We start from the raw sequence: 21,007 nt of genomic DNA, 5'->3' as shown, positions 1-21,007 counted from the left end.
ATCCTGACAAAAACTATAGTAATTAGTTATATACTAAACTCAAAAAATAAATAGTAACTTGTAAGGATAGAGATTAAATAAAACAGATATATTACCAAAATATCAATTACCTCATCATAATTGGAAGAGTCAAAAATCGACACCACTTTCAGAGTAGCATTACCAGGTTTCTTTGCTTGGACAACTCCAAAGGCAGATACAGATACAGTAGCCACATCCGAAGAAAACCATTTGTAATCACTGGATGTTTTGGCACAGCCTATGTACTTCAAAAGCATTCAGTAATCAGAAAATGTAGACCTCACAAGAAAAAACTAAAATTTCAAAAGATAAAAGCTACAAAGCTTCTGACCTCCTGAAGCCTTCAGCTCCATCTCCTGATAAACATTAGGCAGCCATGGAAGGAGAATCTTTTGAGGTGGACCACTTGTTTTATCCAAGCTAAACTTCACTTCTTCACAGACCATAACTTCTTGCGCAACCTTAAGAACCTATTAAGAGAAAGCACAAATTTATGCCACATCTTGAGAAATGAAATAGCATATTGGTAAGATCTGGAAAGCAGAAAAAGGTTTAATAGGAAGCTTATGGTTAAGCATTATTAGTTTTCTGGCAAACAAAAAAGACAGAGAATAGGTATGGTGGTCTCACCTCCTTTGAATTAAGATGCCCGCTAAAATAAGTTAAAGAAGCTGTCAATTTTCCCAATCCTGGCAAAGTTGATTTTAGAATTCGAGTATTCAGTGAGCCATATTTTTGTGCAATTTGCTCTGTCACCAAGGAAGTCTTCCAATGATCAGACTGCTGGTCATACAACTTGATATCATCACTCTGCAAGGGATGGAAGGACCTTCTTAACAGAAGATACCAACAAATGAAATATGCTAAAATATTTTTTACTTCATAGGCCCACCCACCATACAATAAAGCCATATTGATAAAGCAAATGAAAAAGGAATAAGTGAACTATTTCAGTGCACCAGGTGACAAATCTACAATGATGAAAAGGAGGGAATAGAAAAGAATAATATAAAGTCTTTTTATCAGAAGCAACAGTTAAATCAAATATAAAGCATGTAACTGAAACTGAATATAAAGAGCTTCGACATTGTTTCAAACATTTTTTTTGACATTTTGTTGTTCTTGTGAGATGTAAGCCAAAAGATATACATATTAACATGTTTCAATATATTGCCAGATATCAGAATGGTTTAAAATAAAAAAGAGATTACAGTTCTTTTCAAATTCCTTGGTCAGGCATCGATGATATTTTAAAGACGCCATTCAAAAATCATTTTAAAGACAAACAATAGTATATGGTGAATCGAATTGTTCAGCTAAATATACAACTGGAGAGGTTTCAAATCAACATGTAATGTTGCAAAAAGCAAACTTTAAGAAAGTAAAGTTAAATACACAACATGCACATTCACAAAAGGGAAGTCCTACCACGAAAAATGAAATAAATTTTCAAATAAATTTTGAAATGAAAAAAGGATAAGATACAAGCCTCTGTGATGTATATTTCTTGTGCATCAGGTTCCCGAGAGAAAACTTTCATTTGAATGATGTATTCCCGACCAGAAACAATATACCAACGTGCCCCAGATGAAATGCCTTTAGTACCTTCTAGAGAATTATCAGATATAGATGATAAATGTGATAGATACAGAACCAAAGAATCTGGTAAAACCACGTTGAGCGATGACATTTGAATGTGCCCAGAAACCCTAGTATCTTCAACAATGACATTTGTTACCCCTAAGTTCAACGCATGAGTGAAACCATTCAAACTGTCCACTTCAGCAACTGATGAGTTTGAAACTGACCATCGATGATGTGGCGACGGTAGATAAACCACTGCCATTATGATTAAGAAAAAAGTAAAAAAAGAGTTAAAACGACTGAGAAAAATGTTGATAATGCAACACAATGAGAAAGTTATTAGCTATATTTTTCTTTCGAAAAGGAAACACAAAAACTATCATTCAAAAAGCACCATAGCCACCCACATAAAATGGGAATTTAAACCAGAAAAGTCAGAACCCAAAAAGTATCCAAGAACTTCTAATTGCAAAGAGAATGACCTTTGAACAAAAATAGATATTATTTGAAATGAATAAACTCCAACTTTATGAGTAAGTGCCTAAAAAATCCTTCACTTTGCTCTTTCTATGGGATGGCACCCCCTTGGTGCTTGTGAGCAAAGAATGGACCAAAACGCAAAAGAGAAACAAAATATAACAAGATCTTTTAGGTTCAAGAGAACTGCGGTGAAGAAGAATGAAAGGAAATATTGAAGAGAAAGGATTTTCAGTGATTTGAAGTCTAGACAAGAAACATGGAAAAAAATGGAAAAGGTAAATGAACAAAATAACTATTTTTCCAATAGAGAAAAAATTGGGCGAAAAGAAACGTAAAAGAGAATTGGAAACTTTTTTTACTGGGTAAAAGAAAACAAGAAACAAATAGGTTTTTATTAATGAAAAGTAACTAGATTACAATTTTTTTTTTCTTTTTCTTTTTCGTGTTTGATGGCTAAGAAGTTGAAAGAATTGCATTGTGAACAAAATTAAGGGAAGCTAATAAACCTTACAACCTATTGCTACAAGACTATGTGAAAAGAATATACTAAAATATTGTTCATTGTTATGTTGGAGTAGTACTACATATATATATATAGGTATATATCTATTAAAAAATAAAAAAATAATAATAAGAATAGAATCTCACGGGATCCTAAGTTTGTGCGTAACATCACTTCCCTTCCCTGGTAGCAAGCACCAAGGAAGAATCACACCAAGTCATTTCTAAGGCATCTTCTCATGAAGCATCAGCCAAGAAGGTCCTCCCTAATGACCCAGGATCTACTACTAGCCATTCTTTTCTATTGCTTGTGAACCAAAATAAGAACTGAAACTTTCTCATGGCTAATTTCAGTTCATATTTTTACCTAATTTTAGCAGAAATTGTTTAGGTTCACTAAGAGAGAACCCAGCAAACTCCCAGCGTACTCAACAACTTTCCTAAAGACACTCAATAGTGCTTTATTTTCTATAGGGCAACAGAGATATAGAACTTACAAAGAAAATAGGATAACTAACTCCCTAAACCAGGAACTAATAAATCTATTTAGAAAATTAAAAGAAACTGCCTGAATGACAACTAGCCTTTCTTCCTTGGGCAGCCCACTGGAAAGGACTTCCCTAATTGAATCTTCTATCTGCCTCATTTGTTAATCTGTCTTATCTGCCTGGGTATTTGTTGATGCAGAACAGAAACTCTTAAGTGCACCTAGGTTGAAAAGTAGGCAAGATTGTCCCTAATCTATTGAGGGATAAATATAAAGATATAAAACGTAAGAACTAGTGATTGAGTTGTTTGAGAGAAAATTAGCAGAATGAAAGAGGAATTTTCTATCAAAGAGAGGTAGGTTAACATTAATAAAGACCACGTTGACCAACCTTCTCATTTACTAATTATCTACATTGACGATCCTTGTAAAAGTAGCAAGGAGATTGAAAGCTATCCAGAGCATGTTTCTTTGGGATGATAATGAAGGGAGAATGAGATGTCACCAAATGAAACAGGAGGATGTAAAGCTACCTGTTAAAAAAGGGGGTTTGGATTTGAGATCTCTTACTGAGATGAATGTGGCTCTACAAGGTAAATAGATGTGGAGGTTCTTGAAGGAGGACGATAGACTATGGAAGAATGTAACCAAGGCCCCTATTGGAGGAGTTTTGATAATGATGGGGACAGGAGATGTGTGATGAGACCACATGGCTTGCGTCTATGGAGAAAAATTGAGATGCATCAGCCTAAACTTAAAGTTGCAGTAGTTGGAGATTAGGTACGGGTAAAAGAATCTGGTTTTTGTTGAATGAATGGACGGATGGGTGTAGTCTCAAGAGACAGTTTGCGAGGATATTTATCATTGCACATTCAAAAAATATGGTTACTGAGGACGCATATAGAGAAGGTAATGGTAACAAAGTGTGGATTGTGAATGTGAACAGGAATCTGAACGATTGGGAAGTCAAAAAATATGAAGCATTGCTACAGCTATTATCCACAGTCCATGCAAATGATAACAGGGACCAGATTGTATGGAAACAAAAAAAAAATGGGAAATTCACTGTCAAGACTCACTATAACTATCTGGTGGGAATGGAAAAGATCGCCTGAGAAAAGATGCCCTCATCGAAAAGATTCTTGAGTTTGATTTATCTAGGTAATGGAATCTGGTCTTACAGAAATTTACAGGATTGAGAGGCGGAGGAACACTTGTCTTTGCGCCAGGTTCTAACCAATATTAGTACCAACAACAAAGAAGACAAACTTATATGGAAATTAAGCAAGAATGGTGCTTTCTCGGCTAAATCTCTCAACAATCACATGGCTGGCCACAACAGACACTTCCCCTTGGATTTTCTGGCAAATATGATTTGGAAATCCAAGGCTCCTCCAAGAATCTCCTTTTTTGCTTGGGAAGCTGCTAAAGAACCCATTCTTATAATTGACAATCTTACTAGGAGAGGAGTTATGATGGTCAATAGGTGTTATCTCTGCAAATCTAGTCTGGAATCCACCAACCACCTGCCCCTCTGGTGTTCATTCTCTCACTCTCTTTGGTCTCTAGTTTTCAGCATCATGGGCTTACATTTGGTTACTGTTGGCTCGGTCAAAGGGGAATTACTTGCTTGGGAAGGCCTTTGTAAGAAAAACTTGTCCCACAGAACCATTCCTTTATCTACCTTTTGGATAATTGAGAAAGAAAGAATTCAAAGAGCTTTTGAAGGAAAAAAAAAACTTAATTTTGTCACTATCAAAGATAAATGGTTTCACTTTTTTGGTTCTATTGGTCATGACCTTGATAACATTGTTGATCTTAGATCTATTATAAATATACTCATTGGTCTTTAAATTTTTTGTACATGGGTGGCATCCCGCTAGTTTATCAATACATCTTACACTTTTATCTCAAAAAAAAATAATAATAACTATCTGGTGGGAAGAGAGTCAAAAGGGGTTACCAATTTTCTGATGTATCAAATATGGAAAGCAAAGGCGCCTCCAAGGGTTGCTTTTTCTGTTTAAGAGATAAGTTGTGAATGCATTTTGACGATTGATACGCTGATAAACAAGAGGCAAAATAATTGTGAATGGATGCTACTTACGCAAGAAAGCTGCAGAATCCTGTAACCATATTCTTCTATGGTGCCCAATGGCTTATGAATTAAGGACAATGATCTATGGCCTATTAGGAATTAACTACGTTATAGCGGAAACAATAAGGGATGAGATTTGAGCTTGGGAAGGGTTATGTAAAAAGAGAAATTTTATAGAACTTATTCCGCTAACTATTTTTTAGGTTTTATGAAAAGAAAGGAATAGTAGCGCTTTTGAGGTATTGAGAGTGAGATGTCTAATATCAGGTATAGATGGTTTCGTTATTTTAGTTCTTTAATGTTGGATCATGATATTTATAAGGTGAAGGATTTAAGAAATATTATTGATATACTAACACAATTGTAAATTTTTTTTGTAAATGAGTGGTTTCCCTTTTGTATCTTTTGTATATATACTTAGTACTTTTTATTTCAAAAAAAAAAAAGATTATCCCTAATCTATCCTACATCAGTAGGACTGATATGTAAGATTAAAGACTCAACATTGAGCACCATGATTTCTTTGGAAGCCTAACTGCTAACGTTTTGAAAAGAAAGGCCAGGATCGAGAGCCTTATTACATAGCTTTCACTAAGCAGAAAGAAATAGGCCAATCCTAATTGTTGCTCTAGTTTTATAACAAACAGAAACTGAAGGTGACAATACAAATAACAATACATTCAGATTACATGGTACTTTTTTTGGAGAGAACAGGCTACATGCTACATGGCTAGTATTTTTCACAGAGAGCCCAATCAAGCGTGAATCTTAAGATATATATAAAATTACTATTCTTGTCAAAAACTTGAAGAAAAAAAACACAAGAAAAAGATAGATGAAACCTTGAGGAGTATTCCCACGAATAACTTTAAGAGTATAACGGAGACCAGCGCCAATGAGGACAAAAAGAGGTGAAAGAGGAGCAAGTGACATGGCTTCCACTACAGTTAGAGCAATTTTATCAGACATATGCGTAAGTAGTGGCTCCAGCAAACGAACTAAGACTTTCTCATGGCCAATTCCAATTCCTTTTACAACATATAAATCTGAAAATAAACCCTGCAACATGTATTAGCATACATAGTAAGAAACATGAAGGAAGTATATATTAACTACTAATTCACACTATAGCTCAATTCACTACTAGCACGTACACTATCTTCAAGCTTTATTCGGATATCTAAGTAACCACAGAGCCCACCACAGTCACTGAGGGGGGAATCCTTCAAGGGAACATGCGCAAGGTGATGATGAGACAATTCATCAGTTTCAGGCATCAGCTGCCACATGAACTGCAGACCCACCAATGATGAAAACTCATTTTCTGCAATGCAGTGTGAGAAGTAAATACAACCATAAAAAGAAAACAGAAACAGAAAAGAAAACTAAACAAGAAATAGCACTTCTCAATCAGCAAAAGCAGCTAACAAAACAATAAATTGCTAATCAAAGATTTTATGAAACAAAAAAGAAATTCTTAAGAAAGAATATCACATCTACTATAAACACCTTAAGAGCGAGGTTGAATCAATAAATTAGGTAAAACCTATTGTGGTCCTTTCTTAGGATCAAGTTAAGGGAATTTGTAAATAGTACTTGAGAAATTTTTTTGACAAATTTTCTGCATGTTTTATTCATATCACGATTCTCTTTTTGTACAAGAAAATAGAACTTCTAAAAATAATAATCTCCTTAGTTGGAAGTAAGTATACCACATCCTAGAAACCATCTAGTTACCCAATATCCAGGAAACTACCTTCATATTTTATCCCAATAATTACTGATATCATTAAATAAAACTAGATAACTAGATGAATAAAATAAAAATAATTTTGTTGCAGTAGCCATGTCTCAGCCACTCTAGCAGTCATCTGTCACCCCCTCTAGCAGCCATGTGGCATCATATCTTGTAGCCATGTGTCACCCACATAACACCCTCCCTCAAATAGGTACTTGCCCTCAAGCATCTTAACTAAGTATCCAGTCAAAAATGGCAATAGTATTCGGGAATTACACAACCCATAGAGAGACAAGCAGGTACAAATAGCAAATCCTTTCTTTTTTCTGGAATAGCAAATCTTTTTCTTTTTAATCAATTATTTTTTCCTCTGATTTTACATCCTTGTAATGTAAAAGCAAATTGGTATTGACTCCATACATCATGTGTAGTTGTAAAAGCCAAGGTGAGGAAGTCATAGATAATTTCCAACTTGATAAAAGTTAATTTTTTTTAAGGGAATGCAACCAATATATAAAAAATAATTCGAATTTACAAAAAGCTTATTTAATTAAAAATTAAATAACCTAACCCAAAATTTGTCTACTACCCACAACATGTTGACCCTGCACAACAACCCCACTTACCACGCTACTTAATCCTCTAATCAGGACCTTTGCAATGAACTTATGCATACCGTCTTCTCATCTTGCATCACACTATTTAATAATTTCCCCAAAAATTTTGTTAATCCTCTTTAAAAAAATCAAGATTTAAGGGATACCAGGACTCCTACCTAGAAACTTAGTTATAAGAGGGAAAGTAATTACAGCATTGTATGAGCAATATTTCTGAAGTGATAAAGACTAAATATCATATAAAAATGAAAACAAAAAGGTTATATCGCATAAATACTACAACAAGAACTAACGTAGGTAAGATGAGGTAAAACATAATTTCAACATCAGCTTTATGACTCTAGACATAGATATATATATATATATAGTACTGGAAACTGGACCACACAAGTGATTATTGCAAATGCTAATACCTTCACTATCAAAGGCACGGACTCGAAGAGTAGCAAGCCCATCTAGATCAAGCTTAATAGAATTGTGGAATATCTGGATCCTGGAAAAATTGTCAATGAAAACTTTGCAGCGAATTACAACCCCAGTCCGAACATCAGTAGCATAAACTGCAGTCTCCTTTCGACCACTGTAAGGGGCAATTGATCTCAGCCGTGCACTTGTTGAACAGTGACTACTCATGTTATATTCAGGTGTAACAGAAAGGATATCATGATGGTCCCACGACCTGTAAGGAAATAAAAAATCTAATGAACAACTCTAGAGCACAATTTAGCTAAGATCAGATGCCCACAGTCATAACTTACCTGAACATTATCTGGAAGGAGGTATTTCATCACAAAAAATAAAAATAAAAAAAGCTAGACACTTGTATGACTAGGAAATTGAATCATCATCATCCAGGTGGGGGATGACTAGGAAAGTTTACCAATCAAACTTGCTCTTTTTCTATCAATGAAGAAAGAATATTAGAGAGGGAGGAGGTAAAGGCGAGATGACAAGATATCTTCCAAAAACAGTAAAGTAATTGCATAACTCTCTTAAATATAAGGCAAAAAATAACCATAACTATCCACCTATTAGAATGTTCTGGAAATAGCCTTATCCCTTGACATTTCAAATAACATATTCCCGACTCATTTCAACCAGCAGTGTAGGCAGAATAGATCTTCTTCATTCTATTCTCCATGTCTTGATAAAATAAGTCATCAAATTCTAAACTATATATTTTCTTCTTTCTTTAATTGGAACCCACCTCCTACCTTGTAGCCTCCTGACACTGAACATGGCAAATCTTAAAACGAGAACTATGAATTCCATTGAAAATTGGAACAGCATTGCACTTATGACGCATTTCACAGAAAATTTCCAAGGAGTATGACAACACTCAATTGCCCCAATTACCAAATTGTTGCTACTTTCTTCCTTGATAACATCATTTTCTCACAATATCAACATTCAATAATACCACTAACAACATAGAAGCTGGATATTCCAAAATGTACGAACAGACTGTACTCCTGTTTTGCAAAAGATTATGTTATGGCCAAATGGCTCCTATCAAATGCATTTCGACATCTGCTGCCACATTTACCAACGCCCCATTTCATATGCTCTTAGTATCATATTCTCATTTTCGTCAAGTTTCATTTTCTTTTACCCCTGGAAAAAAGCATTCAACACCCGGCCAACTTGGACACACCAGTGAGTTCCCAAAGATCATAAACTAGGCAATGGTTTCTTCACTGTAGTCTCTATTAACGAGGAAAGTTGCAAAAATCAACTCCATTAAGCTAAAGTTAGTCCGGTTTCTACTTATGTTCGCTTGAATACACCATAACATTGAAAATTCCTTCAACTCTTTCTATTCCCCTAGATTTTCGAAGAACCACACAAAAGCTTCAATATACCCTAAATTTGTTTTATTAAGAAAAATATCAACTAATGGGAGCATAAGGTTTCTTCCCCACAGTTTCGAAAAATTTAAAAAGTCCGTCCAAGTACTAAACTTAGTAGGGTTTCTACTTCTGTGAGCTTCAACATTGTTTAAGGAAACATTTCCATATCTTTTCTTCTCTTCCACACATTTTTTGTCAAACAATTCAACGTACTCATAAACTTGGTTTTATTATCTATCCAAAAGAAAAACATAATGTTAATCAGAACTACCATTTGAAGCAGCCATCACTTCCTTGAAGCCGAAACTCCACAGGATTCGTCATTTTCGGAGGCAACAACACATTGACATCAGCAATGTGCGGACCAGATAGCAAATGCGACGCCATTTCCTCCATCACAACCGCAACCACAAGGATGAAGACGAACCAAAACTCAAACCGGATCATCTTCATTTTTCAGCCCCGTCAAATATATTCAACGAACAAGTAAATAAAGCTTAAATCAACTTCAAATATCTAAACATGACGATCGATAACTGAAACATTAATGACTACCCTTATTAACTGAAGCATAAGGTTCCAAAATAAGGAAAGAAGAACCCTAGATGCAGGGTTTTAGAGGTTTAAATGAGAGAGCGAGACAGAAGGGAGACGTTGTGGAGTGCCAAGTTTAGGGACACGTGGCATTTGGGTATTGGTGGTGATGTTGAGTTGGGAAACATGTTAGTATACGCTCCCCAGCTTTTTAGTACGGGGGCTTTCCCGCTTCCCCCTTTTCCACACCTTTCTCACGTGTTTCATGAATGTTCAAAGAATCAATCCTCCTTTTCAACTATTATTTATAGGTTTTAATTTAAAATTACATTTTTATCTACTCTAATTTATTTTTATTCTAGTTTAAATTATAATTTCCTAGTATGTTTTAATTTAAATTATAATTTATTTTTTTCTAATATAATAAATCATATTATTATCTAAAATTTTTTGCCTAAAGAATTTTTAAAAATTAAAAATTAAAAATGCCCCTAAATAAATTCAAGATAAAAATAAACAGGCAGATACCCAAAACATTATATATATATATATATATAAAACAATAAAGATTTTTTTTTATTTTTTCTGAGAAATTTAATTCTAAAGTACCTGCTATCTAAAAGTAACTTTATTTTTTCCTAAAATCATAATAATTGGATTTCTTATATTTGTTTAGGAAGAAAGCATAATGACGTGATCTATAATTACTGCAAATTTTCTTTTTATATTTCCACAGTTCACTGAATTAGCTTAGAACTAATCACCGTTATTATTATTATACAATGCACGTTACCACTTTTCAAATACATGAGTAATTTACTCTACATTCTCAGCACTTCTGGCTCACTGAAAGTTCGTCTCAATCATTATTTAATATTTTATTTTTTATAGTTAAAAAGAATGCTTGTGAGGCATTAAATTTATACCCAAAAAATTTCATTACCAGAAAATAAGACAACCAAACTCAATCATCATATTCTCACCAAAACTTAACCCCAATCGTATTAAATGTTATAATATTGTCATCTTATAATTTATTCATAAAGTATTGAGTTTTAAGTGAAATGTTAAAATTTTAACTAATAATATTTTATATTTTTAAGAGTTTGAAAGAGTATGATACAATGCCAATAAGGATTTTAGTTATAATTTTAGAATGATGAACATAATAATATTTATAAGTTTCAATGTCCATATTTAACATCGATTATAGTTTATATATATTAAATTACATTTAAGGGTCATCTAAATATTAGTAAGTGATGATGGCGTTATATTAAAGAAAATAGTAGATTCAATTTTTTAAGGGAGCAATAGTATTTTTTTTCTAAGAGAACAGAGAATTTCTCATAAAAATGATAATTCTTATTAATAAGAATACAAGTGTATGTAAAAATTAATATCTTGTATTCAAATATAATGTAAATAATAAGCAGGAAGTTTGAATGGTATTTTGTTTAGATGAAAAGGGGAAAAAAAATGCAACTTCAATTATACACTACAATGTTTGAAGAAGTTTTTCATTTTCAAAGCGCCATAATTATATAGTTACTAATATGGATGGCTTTAAAACATGCAGTAGAATTTCCCACGTTTTCTGCGCTCAAAATGAAACATTCTCATCGAAATTCAAAGAAAATAAAACTTGTACCAGAAGAGTTCCTTTTTCTGAAGATTATACCAAAAGACTTTCTAGTAAAGAAACATGATCGGCCTCAAAAAAAAAAAAATTAAAGCAACATGTCATGCGGCAAGATTGCCGTGTGTTTCAACAAGACACATGCTGCTTTCTTGCAGAGACAGCAAAACAGATAAACATGCTGAGAATTCTATAATGGTATGAGATAAAAGTATAGAAATCAATTATGTTTCTATTTATTTTTTGTGGTCAAAAGTTTTTTTTTTGCAGCAAACGGTTAAAATTATAGAGATAAGGTATATACTACTGCCAACCCACAAACACAGACATCACCTTTTGGGTGAGACACCACTTCTCCAGCTCTGCAAAATTAAAAGTTAGATGTTAAACTCTTGTCCTCATGCAAAAGTAATATTTACATATATTACGTTATACTGAAAAAACAAATTACAAACACTAACCAACTTGATAACTCGAGCAAATTTGATTAGTATCTCCTCACTTCACTAAGAGGTTGCACCATTAAATGCTACCATCAACAGCTTCATATGTAACAACAAAGAAAAAGCACCGCATACCTAATATAAGATTTAGAAGAAAACCAACAAACACAAAGAAAAAGCTGAAAGGAGAGACGAGGCAAAATTAAGATTGTTTCTTAACTAGAATCGGAGGAAGGAAAACAATCAGTTCGAAGTTGGGATATTGGCAATGGAGTCCAGGAGAGACAAGGAAGCCATGAACCGTAACAAAGAGCCAAAGAAAGTGATAAAAGAAGTTAAAGGAGTGGTGGACGAGCCACCTGTTGTGGGTGATGCGGGGATCAAGGACGATATGAAAGAGAAGAAAATGGTGACAGAGAGTCAAGAGGGAGGAGTAAAAGGGCTTCCTCATCAGCAAGTTCCTCAGCCTGGGAGAAATTTCTCTAGTGAAGCTCTTGAGCATATATGAGTCAGTGGCATCCTCCTCCATACCCACCACTACCATCTTTTTTCATGTCGTATCTTCATTTTTAAATCCTACTTTCAACAAATTTAGAAGCCCTTGATCTGTAACGATAAAATGTTGTAATATCAGCTAGTTGCAAGAACGAAATATAGCTTAAAGAGTTGTTTTAAATTAGCTTAAACCATACCTATAGGCAAAGATAAGATAGAAAGTGTTGTAATACACTTTCTTTGTGGTATAAAATACAGAACTAATAATTAATAATGTATACCGTTTAGGTAACAATTTTTTTCTTTAGGTTCTAGTAATTATAATTTTTTTTCTGGTTATAACGTACATTTTTGGCCGGTCTCAATTTTAAGCTATCAAAAATAATACTAAGAGTACATTATGTCTATTACACCAAATAAACACTAGTGGCAGTAAAATCCTCTAGCAAGAAACAAAGCCCAAAACCTGCGGATAATGTCAGCGGTGAAAAGAAAGATCCGAAGGAAAAGGGGAAAATTTAACAAAATGAATCAGCACACAAGCATACAACTCTCGTGAATCAGACAATTGGACTCGTCTTACCTCTTGATGTCCAGAGTAACAAAAGCAATTAACGGGGTGTTGACTCTTGAATCATGCCAATCAAGTGAAGTCAACAAACCTTGTACCAAAAAAATGAAACAGACAGACTCGCAGCTGCGCTGATAGAGCCTTGAATCATGCCAGGGATTTGGATTGTAAGTCTACTAAATACGCATACAACCCTCCCATTTGAAGAAGCTCGCTATGATGACCCATCTGCAGGCAAATGTATATATCAACAACATATTGGAAAACACAGTTTTAAGGCCAGAAACTTTACATGGTGTTTACAAAATAAGCTCTCACCTCAACAATTTGGCCACCATCCATTACAACTATTCTGTCAACGGCTTTTATGGTGGACAGCCTGCATGAAAGATGGTCCAATAATAGAAAATGCTCTCACGACATCAAGAGCACTAAGAATGTGCGATGAACTAAAACATGTGGTGTTAGAAACTCACCTATGTGCTATAACAATGACTGTCCTTGCTTTCTTGTCGTTTCTTGATGGATCAAGAAGCCTCTTCAAGATAAAAGCAGGTAATGTATTGCAGCAATAAGAACCCGAGTTTACTACGACATAAGCATATCAAACATTTACCAATGGGAATAAGTAGCAATAATGAAAAACTCAGGTACCTTGACATAGTGTTCACTTTCTGAATCCAGAGCACTGGTTGCTTCATCAAGGATCAGGATAGCAGGATCCCTGAGAATGGCCCTGGCAATAGCAATCCTTTGCTTCTGTCCCCTGCTAAGTAAGTTATCATCTACTAAGGTTTCATAACCATCAGGAAGAGAGGAAATAAATTCATGAGCACAAGCTTGCTGCGCAGCATGTTCAATATCTTCGTGAGTAATGACTCTTTTGCATCCATACGCAATATTTGATTTGATATCCATGTGGAAAAGGTGAGGTTCCTGCCTAAAATGAATATTTAGAATATAATCACACAACTAAATTTTATGTACAAGTAAAATCATAATAGACTAACCTGTCCAACAAAGCCAATCTGCTCTCTCAACCACCTGATATCCACCTCTCCGAGAGGGAGACCATCTATATAGATCTGTAAATTAGAGACATTTATGAACATAAGACCATCAACCAATCATGTAGAGTGCAATACTGAATTCATCTGTAAAGCAAGAACTTCAAAATATTATGTACCTTTTTTTATTTTGACAATCTGGAATTCAATCATACATGTACACCTAAAAGCTCCTTATGTAGAAAGAATTCCAGTAAAATTCAGAAGGAACTCACCATATTTTATTTCTCCAAGCATCTTCAAATTTTAAAAGGTTTCAAAATGAATATTCTTCTCTAAAACAGTTATTAAGCCAAGACTTCAGTAACGACAAACCAAATAAGTTTCCTGCACGAGTAACTCAGCCCTTCTCTTCAGTTTCTCATATTTTACAAATCCCATTTTACCTTATCAAATCTCCTTTTCATGCAACACGCAATAAAATTACAATCCTCTGAACAGAAAATTATCAACCGGACTCCAACAAGTTGGAGTATGATGCACGGTTACCAATAACTTTACCTGACCACCAGTTGGCTCATAGAGGCGTAGCAAGAGACTAATTAAAGTGCTTTTTCCACTACCACTCAAACCAACCTTGAAAAAAAAAAATAGAAGCAGTAAATCTCCAAAACCTTTCTGCCAATATCAAGGGAAAGTACTCATGATTGTGTGAAGATATTACTTACAATTGCAACCACTTCACCTGCTCGAACAGAAAGGTATATATGATCTAGGATTGGTCCCTGTGCAAATTTTAGTGAAAAGTGGCTAAGTTCTTCCCTCCTTCCAAAAGGAAAGGCAAAACTAAATGAGAAGAAAAATAGCAAGGAAAACAGAAATGTTAAGCAAATAGTGGTCTTCCATTATTTATTTACTGAACATACTTCAATCCAATTTTTACATGTGCAACAGCTGACATGATGTGCACGTGGGAGATGAGAGTACAAAAAAAAAATTAAAACCCCATTTAGTATTAACTAAGAAACACAATATGTGATTATTACCCTTGAAGGATATTGAAATGATACGTTCACAAACTGTATATGACCCAGTAGCTTCTGCAATTTTGTTCCTGGATAAAGTTTGGATGCACAATCAAATAAAAACTCATTCGAATAACTAACAAAATGATCAAATCGGAAAACTAGGGTTCAGGGGAATCTGGGGAAGCTTATAAAAAATCAAACTTTTAAGATAAAGCTTTTAATTCGAACTAGAAGCAAATAAAAAAATGTAAAAAAAAAAATAAAAAAAGTATTCCCAAATCTCTATTTTTATCCATTTAAATTTAGAAACAAAAAACTTCTTGCAATTCTCAGGTTCATGTTACCAAAAGTTTCAATTCCCACAAGATTTAAACCATTGTAAAGAATGACCAATACCCCCTATCCCAAATAGTATTCCACAGAGCACTTGCCTTCTGATGAAAAGTGCTTGCTAGGAAAGAGATCCATCAGCTGAAAAACTTTCTCTGTTGCGCCAATTGATCGCAGCAGAGATGATAAATTGTCTACAATCCTCCAGATTGCGTAAATTAGCCATTCACAGTACAATATATATTTTGTAAGTTGCTCTGTCGATATGTGACCAGCCATCATGGACATTCCTCCAAACAGCACTGCAGTGACCTGTAAATTGTAATTCAACAAAGTCAAAAGTCCAACTAAAGATCTTCATGCTCATGCAGAATTCTTGTAACAGTAAGTCATCCTGAAGCATTAAAACAACTGAATATAGACAATTGGTTGTCCATCATTAACAAATCCACAGAAGTTCTCTCCAGATGTAACATTTCCGATTCATGACACTTGCATGTCTATGTGATTGAGATATCATGTATTTGTAATTCTTGACACCCAATATGGAATGATAGACTTTGACATGTGTTCAGTCCATCACCAGCATTACCTAGATACAAGTGTCTTCACCATTTTAGCATAGTGGGGGACCTTAACAATTAGAGATTCAGTTGTGTAATATCATGTATTTGTAATTCGACACCCAATATGGAATGCTAGTTTGACATGTATTCAGTCCGTCACCGGCATTACCTAGATACAAGTGTCTTCACCATTTTAGCATAGTGGGGGACCTTATCAATTGGAGAATAAGTTGTGTAGAACAAAATAGTGCTACATCCAAGTTGACTAATTTGGACGATACTCTTAGCCTGTTAGATGCTAAAGGACATTAGATTAGTTTGTTCTGCACCCGAGATTAATTGACCTTGATCCATTCAGAGAGCTATCATAAATTCATTAAGTGCAACTTGCCAGCAGATGGCAAATTGCAAATACTGAATAAAAATGACCTAGCTTACACTCAAGACATATGTTACATCCCTTTAATATAGACATTAAAGAATGACCGATATACTCCCTGCTTTGCGTTCTGAAGTAGCATGAAGCAAATTTGTAATCTAAGACTAAAAGGTCGAGTTTCAAAAAGATAAATTGATACTGACCTGCATTGATCTATAAAGGATGCTAAAACTCGTGTTCCACAAACCATAAGCCACATTTTCTCGAATGCTTATAAAAGCTATTTTGTTCAGCCATTGCTTGTACCTACCACCAAATAGGATGCAAAAGTTAATAACTTATGCTGTTAGTGTCTGGGGCAAAAGTGCAAGTTTACAAAAATATTGCCTAATTCATCATTTTACTTTCAAACTCCAATGTCAATAATGGGAAACTAGTAAGGATATGGACACCTCAATTAAATGGAAAACCTAGGAAAAGGTTAAGGAATGTGACACCAAGGCATGCAGTCACACCCAAAACCATCCTCATATCTATGTGAGTTTGTTATTTATTAAATCTACAGGTTAATTCTCCAACATATATAAATCTATACACAAACACATACCAAAATATGCTCAAAAATAATTCCCTGGATGTCCCTAAAAAATAATAGTTCCCTGTATATGCTGAGTTAACCAGAAGAACACTGCACCATGGTGCAGTATATCGACAGGCAAAGTGCTAAATATACTACATCAAGGTGTGCAATGTCCATGATGCGGCACATAATGACAGCCTGGCAAATTCATCATGTCGACACTGTGCCACGTATTACAGGTCAATACTGTGAAAATTTGATCTATTGATCAACTGCTTGGGGTCAATCTGCTATGATTTTGACCCACCATTGTGCTGAAGTAGCAAAAACATGTTTATCTTGGGAATAACTTAAGGGTGCATATTATTGCAAATCTTGAAAATTTTTGCTTAGCTAGACCCAAAAAAAATGTGATGAAAGCAGTAGAATCCTTGCCTTCCAAATTCTTTTCTCTCTGTTCCATATGCTCGAACTATCCCCATCATAGAAAGTGTTTCTTGTGCAACCTAGATGAAAGCATAAAGTACTGAAAATTAATATCTCAACCAAGTCACATAGTTCCATAAGCAATTAAAGTTAGTTTCTGTCTTGACCTCATTTGCCCGGGCATTGAACCCTTGAATTAACTTAGCAGCTTTCTTTTGGTACCTATGGAAAAAAAACTGCTTGATTGCAATCCTCAATCATAAAATAAGCAAGAAATCGTTGTTGTGGCAGTGAAAATAAACAGATCCATACATGATATTTGACAAGTTTGAAACTTATATGCAAGTGTCTACAATGAATGCAAGATAACTACTCCATACAAAAAATAATAATAATAATAACAATAATCTAAGACACCATTTTCTATTCAGAACATAAAAATAGAGAGGCTGGGCTCAGTGAAAGCTAAATTTATATCCTGACTCCATGAGGAAGATCCAGTTACCCGACACTTGTACCCCTATGCAGAGTGAACACAAGGAAGGATATAGTTTTCTATCTTTTTTACATATAATTGGGTAGTTCAACAACTGATTAGCGTAAATTTTGTAAAACATTAGGGCATAATCAAGACAAATTAGTTACCAAATAATAAAAATGACAGAATTAAAAAAACCATGCCATTAGTTTCCCCAGTTTACACATCAAAACTCAATTGTCCATGTTCTTTAATATTATTAGATGCATATTTCTCTGCAAATAAAAAAAAAAGGTTGAGCTTATGGAGATTGAAATACTCACTGGCCATAAACCAGAAAGATTGTAGAGAAAAGAGAGCATACAGCCAATGCTGATAATGCTAGTGGCCAAGACAAAGTCAGCAAAGCAATCAAGGCACCTGTTCCCTAGTGTCAGAACATCAACAAAGAAAATGAAATGATAGACTCAGAATCTAACATAACTGGGTATCTAAAAGAATGGATGGAAGGAATATTCAGTAAAACCTGAAGTCCATTTCGCAGTATCAAATTGATATCATTTCCAATAACATGAGAAAGTTGTTGACAATCTGCTCCAAGTCTATTCGTCAATGCGCCACCAGCTTCTATGTCAAAGAACGATATATCCTATATAAACACAGAGACTTCAGCCAAATGAATAAATTATCAGGACAGATCCCAAGGTACCTCAGGGGAATAACTGTTTGGTACAACATATACCTGTAAAATAAGGGCTGAAAATAAATATTTTCTAAGGCGCTTAACCTGCAAAATTTAGTAATGTGGAGATAAGATTGTCAAATAAATATGCCTATTCATACAGGCAGAAGACTTGTGGTTTATATTTAGTATGGATGCAAACTAGCTTAGCTATTAAATAAGTGCATATGCTGTACAAGAACCTAGGATCAAATCCCCTCACACCATTGTACCCATATTGGGAAATTTTATTAGAAGGGAGAGGATAAACTTTATCCATTGTGTCAACCACTGGCCCAATGAACCTCCCACGAACCAAAGAGAAATGTGATTTATATTTGTAAAATGCCTACAATTTAACAAGGAACAATGATGCAATGCCCAACCAATCTAATAATAAAAAGGAATCAGGGAAATTCACCAAACAAAATAGTCATTTTTTATGAATTTTAGCCACTGAATCCACTTATTTTAGGTAAATAATGAATGACTTACCAAATCATAGGTTCTCTAAATGAAACATTACTTGAACAAAAAAATACCAAGAAAAACCAATAATGACAAAAACACACCAGGATAGTATTTGCTACTTCAAAACAACCACTGCGTAGGCCACTGAAAGTGAAATTAATTGAGACATAAAAATTCATGCACCACAACCAAATTGCTCAAATTGACTACAGCAATAATTTAACCTGCAGATCCCTGAAGTGAAACACAGCACAATTAACAACCGCAAGTTCTTAGAGAATGCTCCAGCTTCACCTCTCTGTGCAGAAAAAATAGATGCTGCCAATATGCTTGGCATAGATATCTCTGAGACCTGCACGCATAACTTACCTCAAAATAACAAACAAGCAAAAGCAACTCCCTGCAACAGCAAATGCATTGCTAGTATGCTTTTAACACATGTACAGACCATTAAAATTGAATCCTCAAAAGATAAAGTGCAAACAGGAGAATAATTAACAAACTAATGAAACTTTAATGGTTTAGTAGCAACCTTGAGTTCTAGGTCAGGACTAATAAGCCTCGTATACAGATCTTTAAATTAATAAGATAAGATGCGAGTTTACACTAATCCAACACTAGTGTACACTGTATAGCTAAGAACTGCTTGACTCAACGATTATCAAGTTAATCACGTTCTCATTCACATTTCCAAACTCCAATGTTTTTCTTTTTCTCGTTGATTTCTTCATAGATCAACATAAATAAATAAAAACTAATCAAAAATTAAGAGGAAAGTATGCGCACAGCAGCAATAACTAAGGAAGCAACTGCAATATAAACAATCCACTTATCGTCCCCAATCAACGTCCACATTCTACGTAGAGCAGCCAACACTGTGACCGGTTTCGCCATGGAAATTTCTCCATCTTCCTCGTCACACAGTTTCCACCAACTGCAACCAGGCAAACCGGAGCGTAAAAGGCCGGTCCAATCTTCCAAATTCTTCCAGAAATCAAAGTTATTTTCTTCGTTTTTAGTGTTCGTCGACGAGAATCGCCGTGCTGGCGTCGAAGTCGGCGGTTTAAAAGATCGTTTCGTTGTGTGATATTTAATGGGGAATTTCAGATGGCGTTTGGTTTCGGTTGGGAAATGAGGTGCTTGGGGGTTGAAAATGGAGAAAGCTTGTTTGCCGAGATTAGAGGTGGTGAGAGTATGGAGGTTAGAGTGTAAAACCGCCATTAAAGTTTGATGCATGGAGTTAGCGAGCTGAAAATGGCGATAGTGGCCGCATATTCTACCAGTGGAGTGGTGGCGATAACCTTTTGCATAGATGTGGCAAAGAAGTTTTTTGGAAAAACGAACAGAGTAGACTCATGACTTAGTTTGCTAATGGCTAAATAATGATGCAATAATTTTTTCATAGTTGTTTTTTTTTTATTATTTATAAATACATAGTATAATTTTTTTTATGGTGGAGACATGATTCTTAAAAATAAATTTTTTTTATTTTTTTAAACTATTTATTGTAACATACAATATTTTTTTATTTTCTTAAAATATAATTATTTATTTAATTTATTTTATTTTAATTTAATGAAAAAATGGGTAAAAATTTGTTAATGATTTAATTGAAAATAATTTTAAGAAAAATTGGTGAAAATTTGAGTTCTGATGATATTTTTGAAAAAAAAATTGAAAACCAAAAGTCAAAACACAATTTAAAAAAATTGTGTTACGTCATACATCGAGTCAGCAGCCCTGACCAACCAGGATGCGCCAAGTGGCAAAGGCACTGACGCAGTAGGTCATGCAAGGGAGAGCCACGTTGGCAATCTGCGTGCACGCGATTGAACGGCTGAAGTCCGTTCTCACTCGCACGGATGGCCCAAATTGAATCGCGTATGGATGGCCCAAATTCACTCTCTATTTAATCACGATCGGACGGTCTAGATTAAAAGCGATGGACGGTCCAGATCAAAAG

At 34.6% G+C, this 21,007-nt stretch overlaps 2 protein-coding genes across 9 annotated transcripts in view; both read right to left on the bottom strand.

Moving 5' to 3' along the window:
• Nucleotides 1–10,048, bottom strand: part of EMB3012 (embryo defective 3012) — a 37,514-nt gene extending 27,466 nt beyond the window's left edge. The window contains exons 1-8 of one of the 3 annotated variants that reach the window (XM_088214293.1): nucleotides 9,648–10,048; nucleotides 7,940–8,205; nucleotides 6,326–6,495; nucleotides 6,014–6,230; nucleotides 1,511–1,860; nucleotides 652–831; nucleotides 353–491; nucleotides 111–259 (exon numbers count right to left, since the gene is read on the bottom strand). In XM_088214293.1, the coding sequence (XP_088070419.1) occupies nucleotides 111–259; nucleotides 353–491; nucleotides 652–831; nucleotides 1,511–1,860; nucleotides 6,014–6,230; nucleotides 6,326–6,495; nucleotides 7,940–8,205; nucleotides 9,648–9,829 (1,653 nt within the window). In that variant the 5' untranslated portion in view covers nucleotides 9,830–10,048. Of the gene's footprint in view, nucleotides 1–110; nucleotides 260–352; nucleotides 492–651; nucleotides 832–1,510; nucleotides 1,861–6,013; nucleotides 6,231–6,325; nucleotides 6,496–7,939; nucleotides 8,206–9,647 lie in introns of those variants that run through there. The other 2 variants (XM_088214292.1, XM_088214297.1) reach the window with 2 other exon arrangements.
• A 1,672-nt stretch (nucleotides 10,049–11,720) lies between these two features.
• LOC110808976 (ABC transporter B family member 26, chloroplastic-like) lies at nucleotides 11,721–20,419 on the bottom strand. Of its 6 annotated transcripts, XM_088214281.1 has the most exons (21): nucleotides 19,831–20,417; nucleotides 19,269–19,396; nucleotides 19,146–19,188; nucleotides 18,595–18,639; nucleotides 18,379–18,501; nucleotides 18,176–18,279; nucleotides 17,542–17,596; nucleotides 17,384–17,454; nucleotides 16,572–16,674; nucleotides 15,525–15,735; nucleotides 15,112–15,179; nucleotides 14,794–14,850; nucleotides 14,627–14,701; nucleotides 14,069–14,143; nucleotides 13,713–13,994; nucleotides 13,535–13,596; nucleotides 13,377–13,437; nucleotides 13,071–13,286; nucleotides 12,213–12,598; nucleotides 12,011–12,091; nucleotides 11,721–11,911 (listed from the first exon to the last, which is right to left on the bottom strand). In XM_088214281.1, the coding sequence occupies exons 1-18, from the start codon at nucleotides 20,278–20,280 to the stop codon at nucleotides 13,206–13,208; spliced, it is 2,094 nt and encodes a 697-aa protein (XP_088070407.1). In that variant the 5' UTR covers nucleotides 20,281–20,417; the 3' UTR covers nucleotides 11,721–11,911; nucleotides 12,011–12,091; nucleotides 12,213–12,598; nucleotides 13,071–13,205. The 6 variants fall into 6 exon arrangements, with proteins under 6 accessions (XP_088070407.1, XP_088070400.1, XP_088070398.1 ...); XM_088214274.1 differs by having other exon boundaries at nucleotides 12,011–12,598; nucleotides 13,150–13,286; nucleotides 19,831–20,418; XM_088214272.1 differs by having other exon boundaries at nucleotides 12,011–12,598.
• Between the last annotated feature and the right edge of the window lie 588 nt (nucleotides 20,420–21,007).

This window comes from Carica papaya, chromosome 1 (genome assembly GCF_054855325.1).
Source record: "Carica papaya isolate Zhongbai chromosome 1, ASM5485532v1, whole genome shotgun sequence".
Classification (NCBI taxonomy): domain Eukaryota; kingdom Viridiplantae; phylum Streptophyta; class Magnoliopsida; order Brassicales; family Caricaceae; genus Carica; species Carica papaya.
Note: the sequence above shows the minus strand (reverse complement) of the source record. Positions and strands in the feature narration are given on the sequence as shown.

Excerpts from the sequence above, each read along its gene's own strand:
- LOC110808976 (XM_088214274.1), bottom strand. The coding sequence starts at position 20,280 with ATGCATCAAACTTTAATGGCGGTTTTACACTCTAACCTCCATACTCTC. Across the intron at positions 17,455-17,541 it reads TCAATGCCCGGGCAAATGAG|GTTGCACAAGAAACACTTTC; the intron begins GTCAAGACAGAA and ends GCTTTCATCTAG. Across the intron at positions 13,438-13,534 it reads GTCATTGTTATAGCACATAG|GCTGTCCACCATAAAAGCCG; the intron begins GTGAGTTTCTAA and ends TCTTTCATGCAG.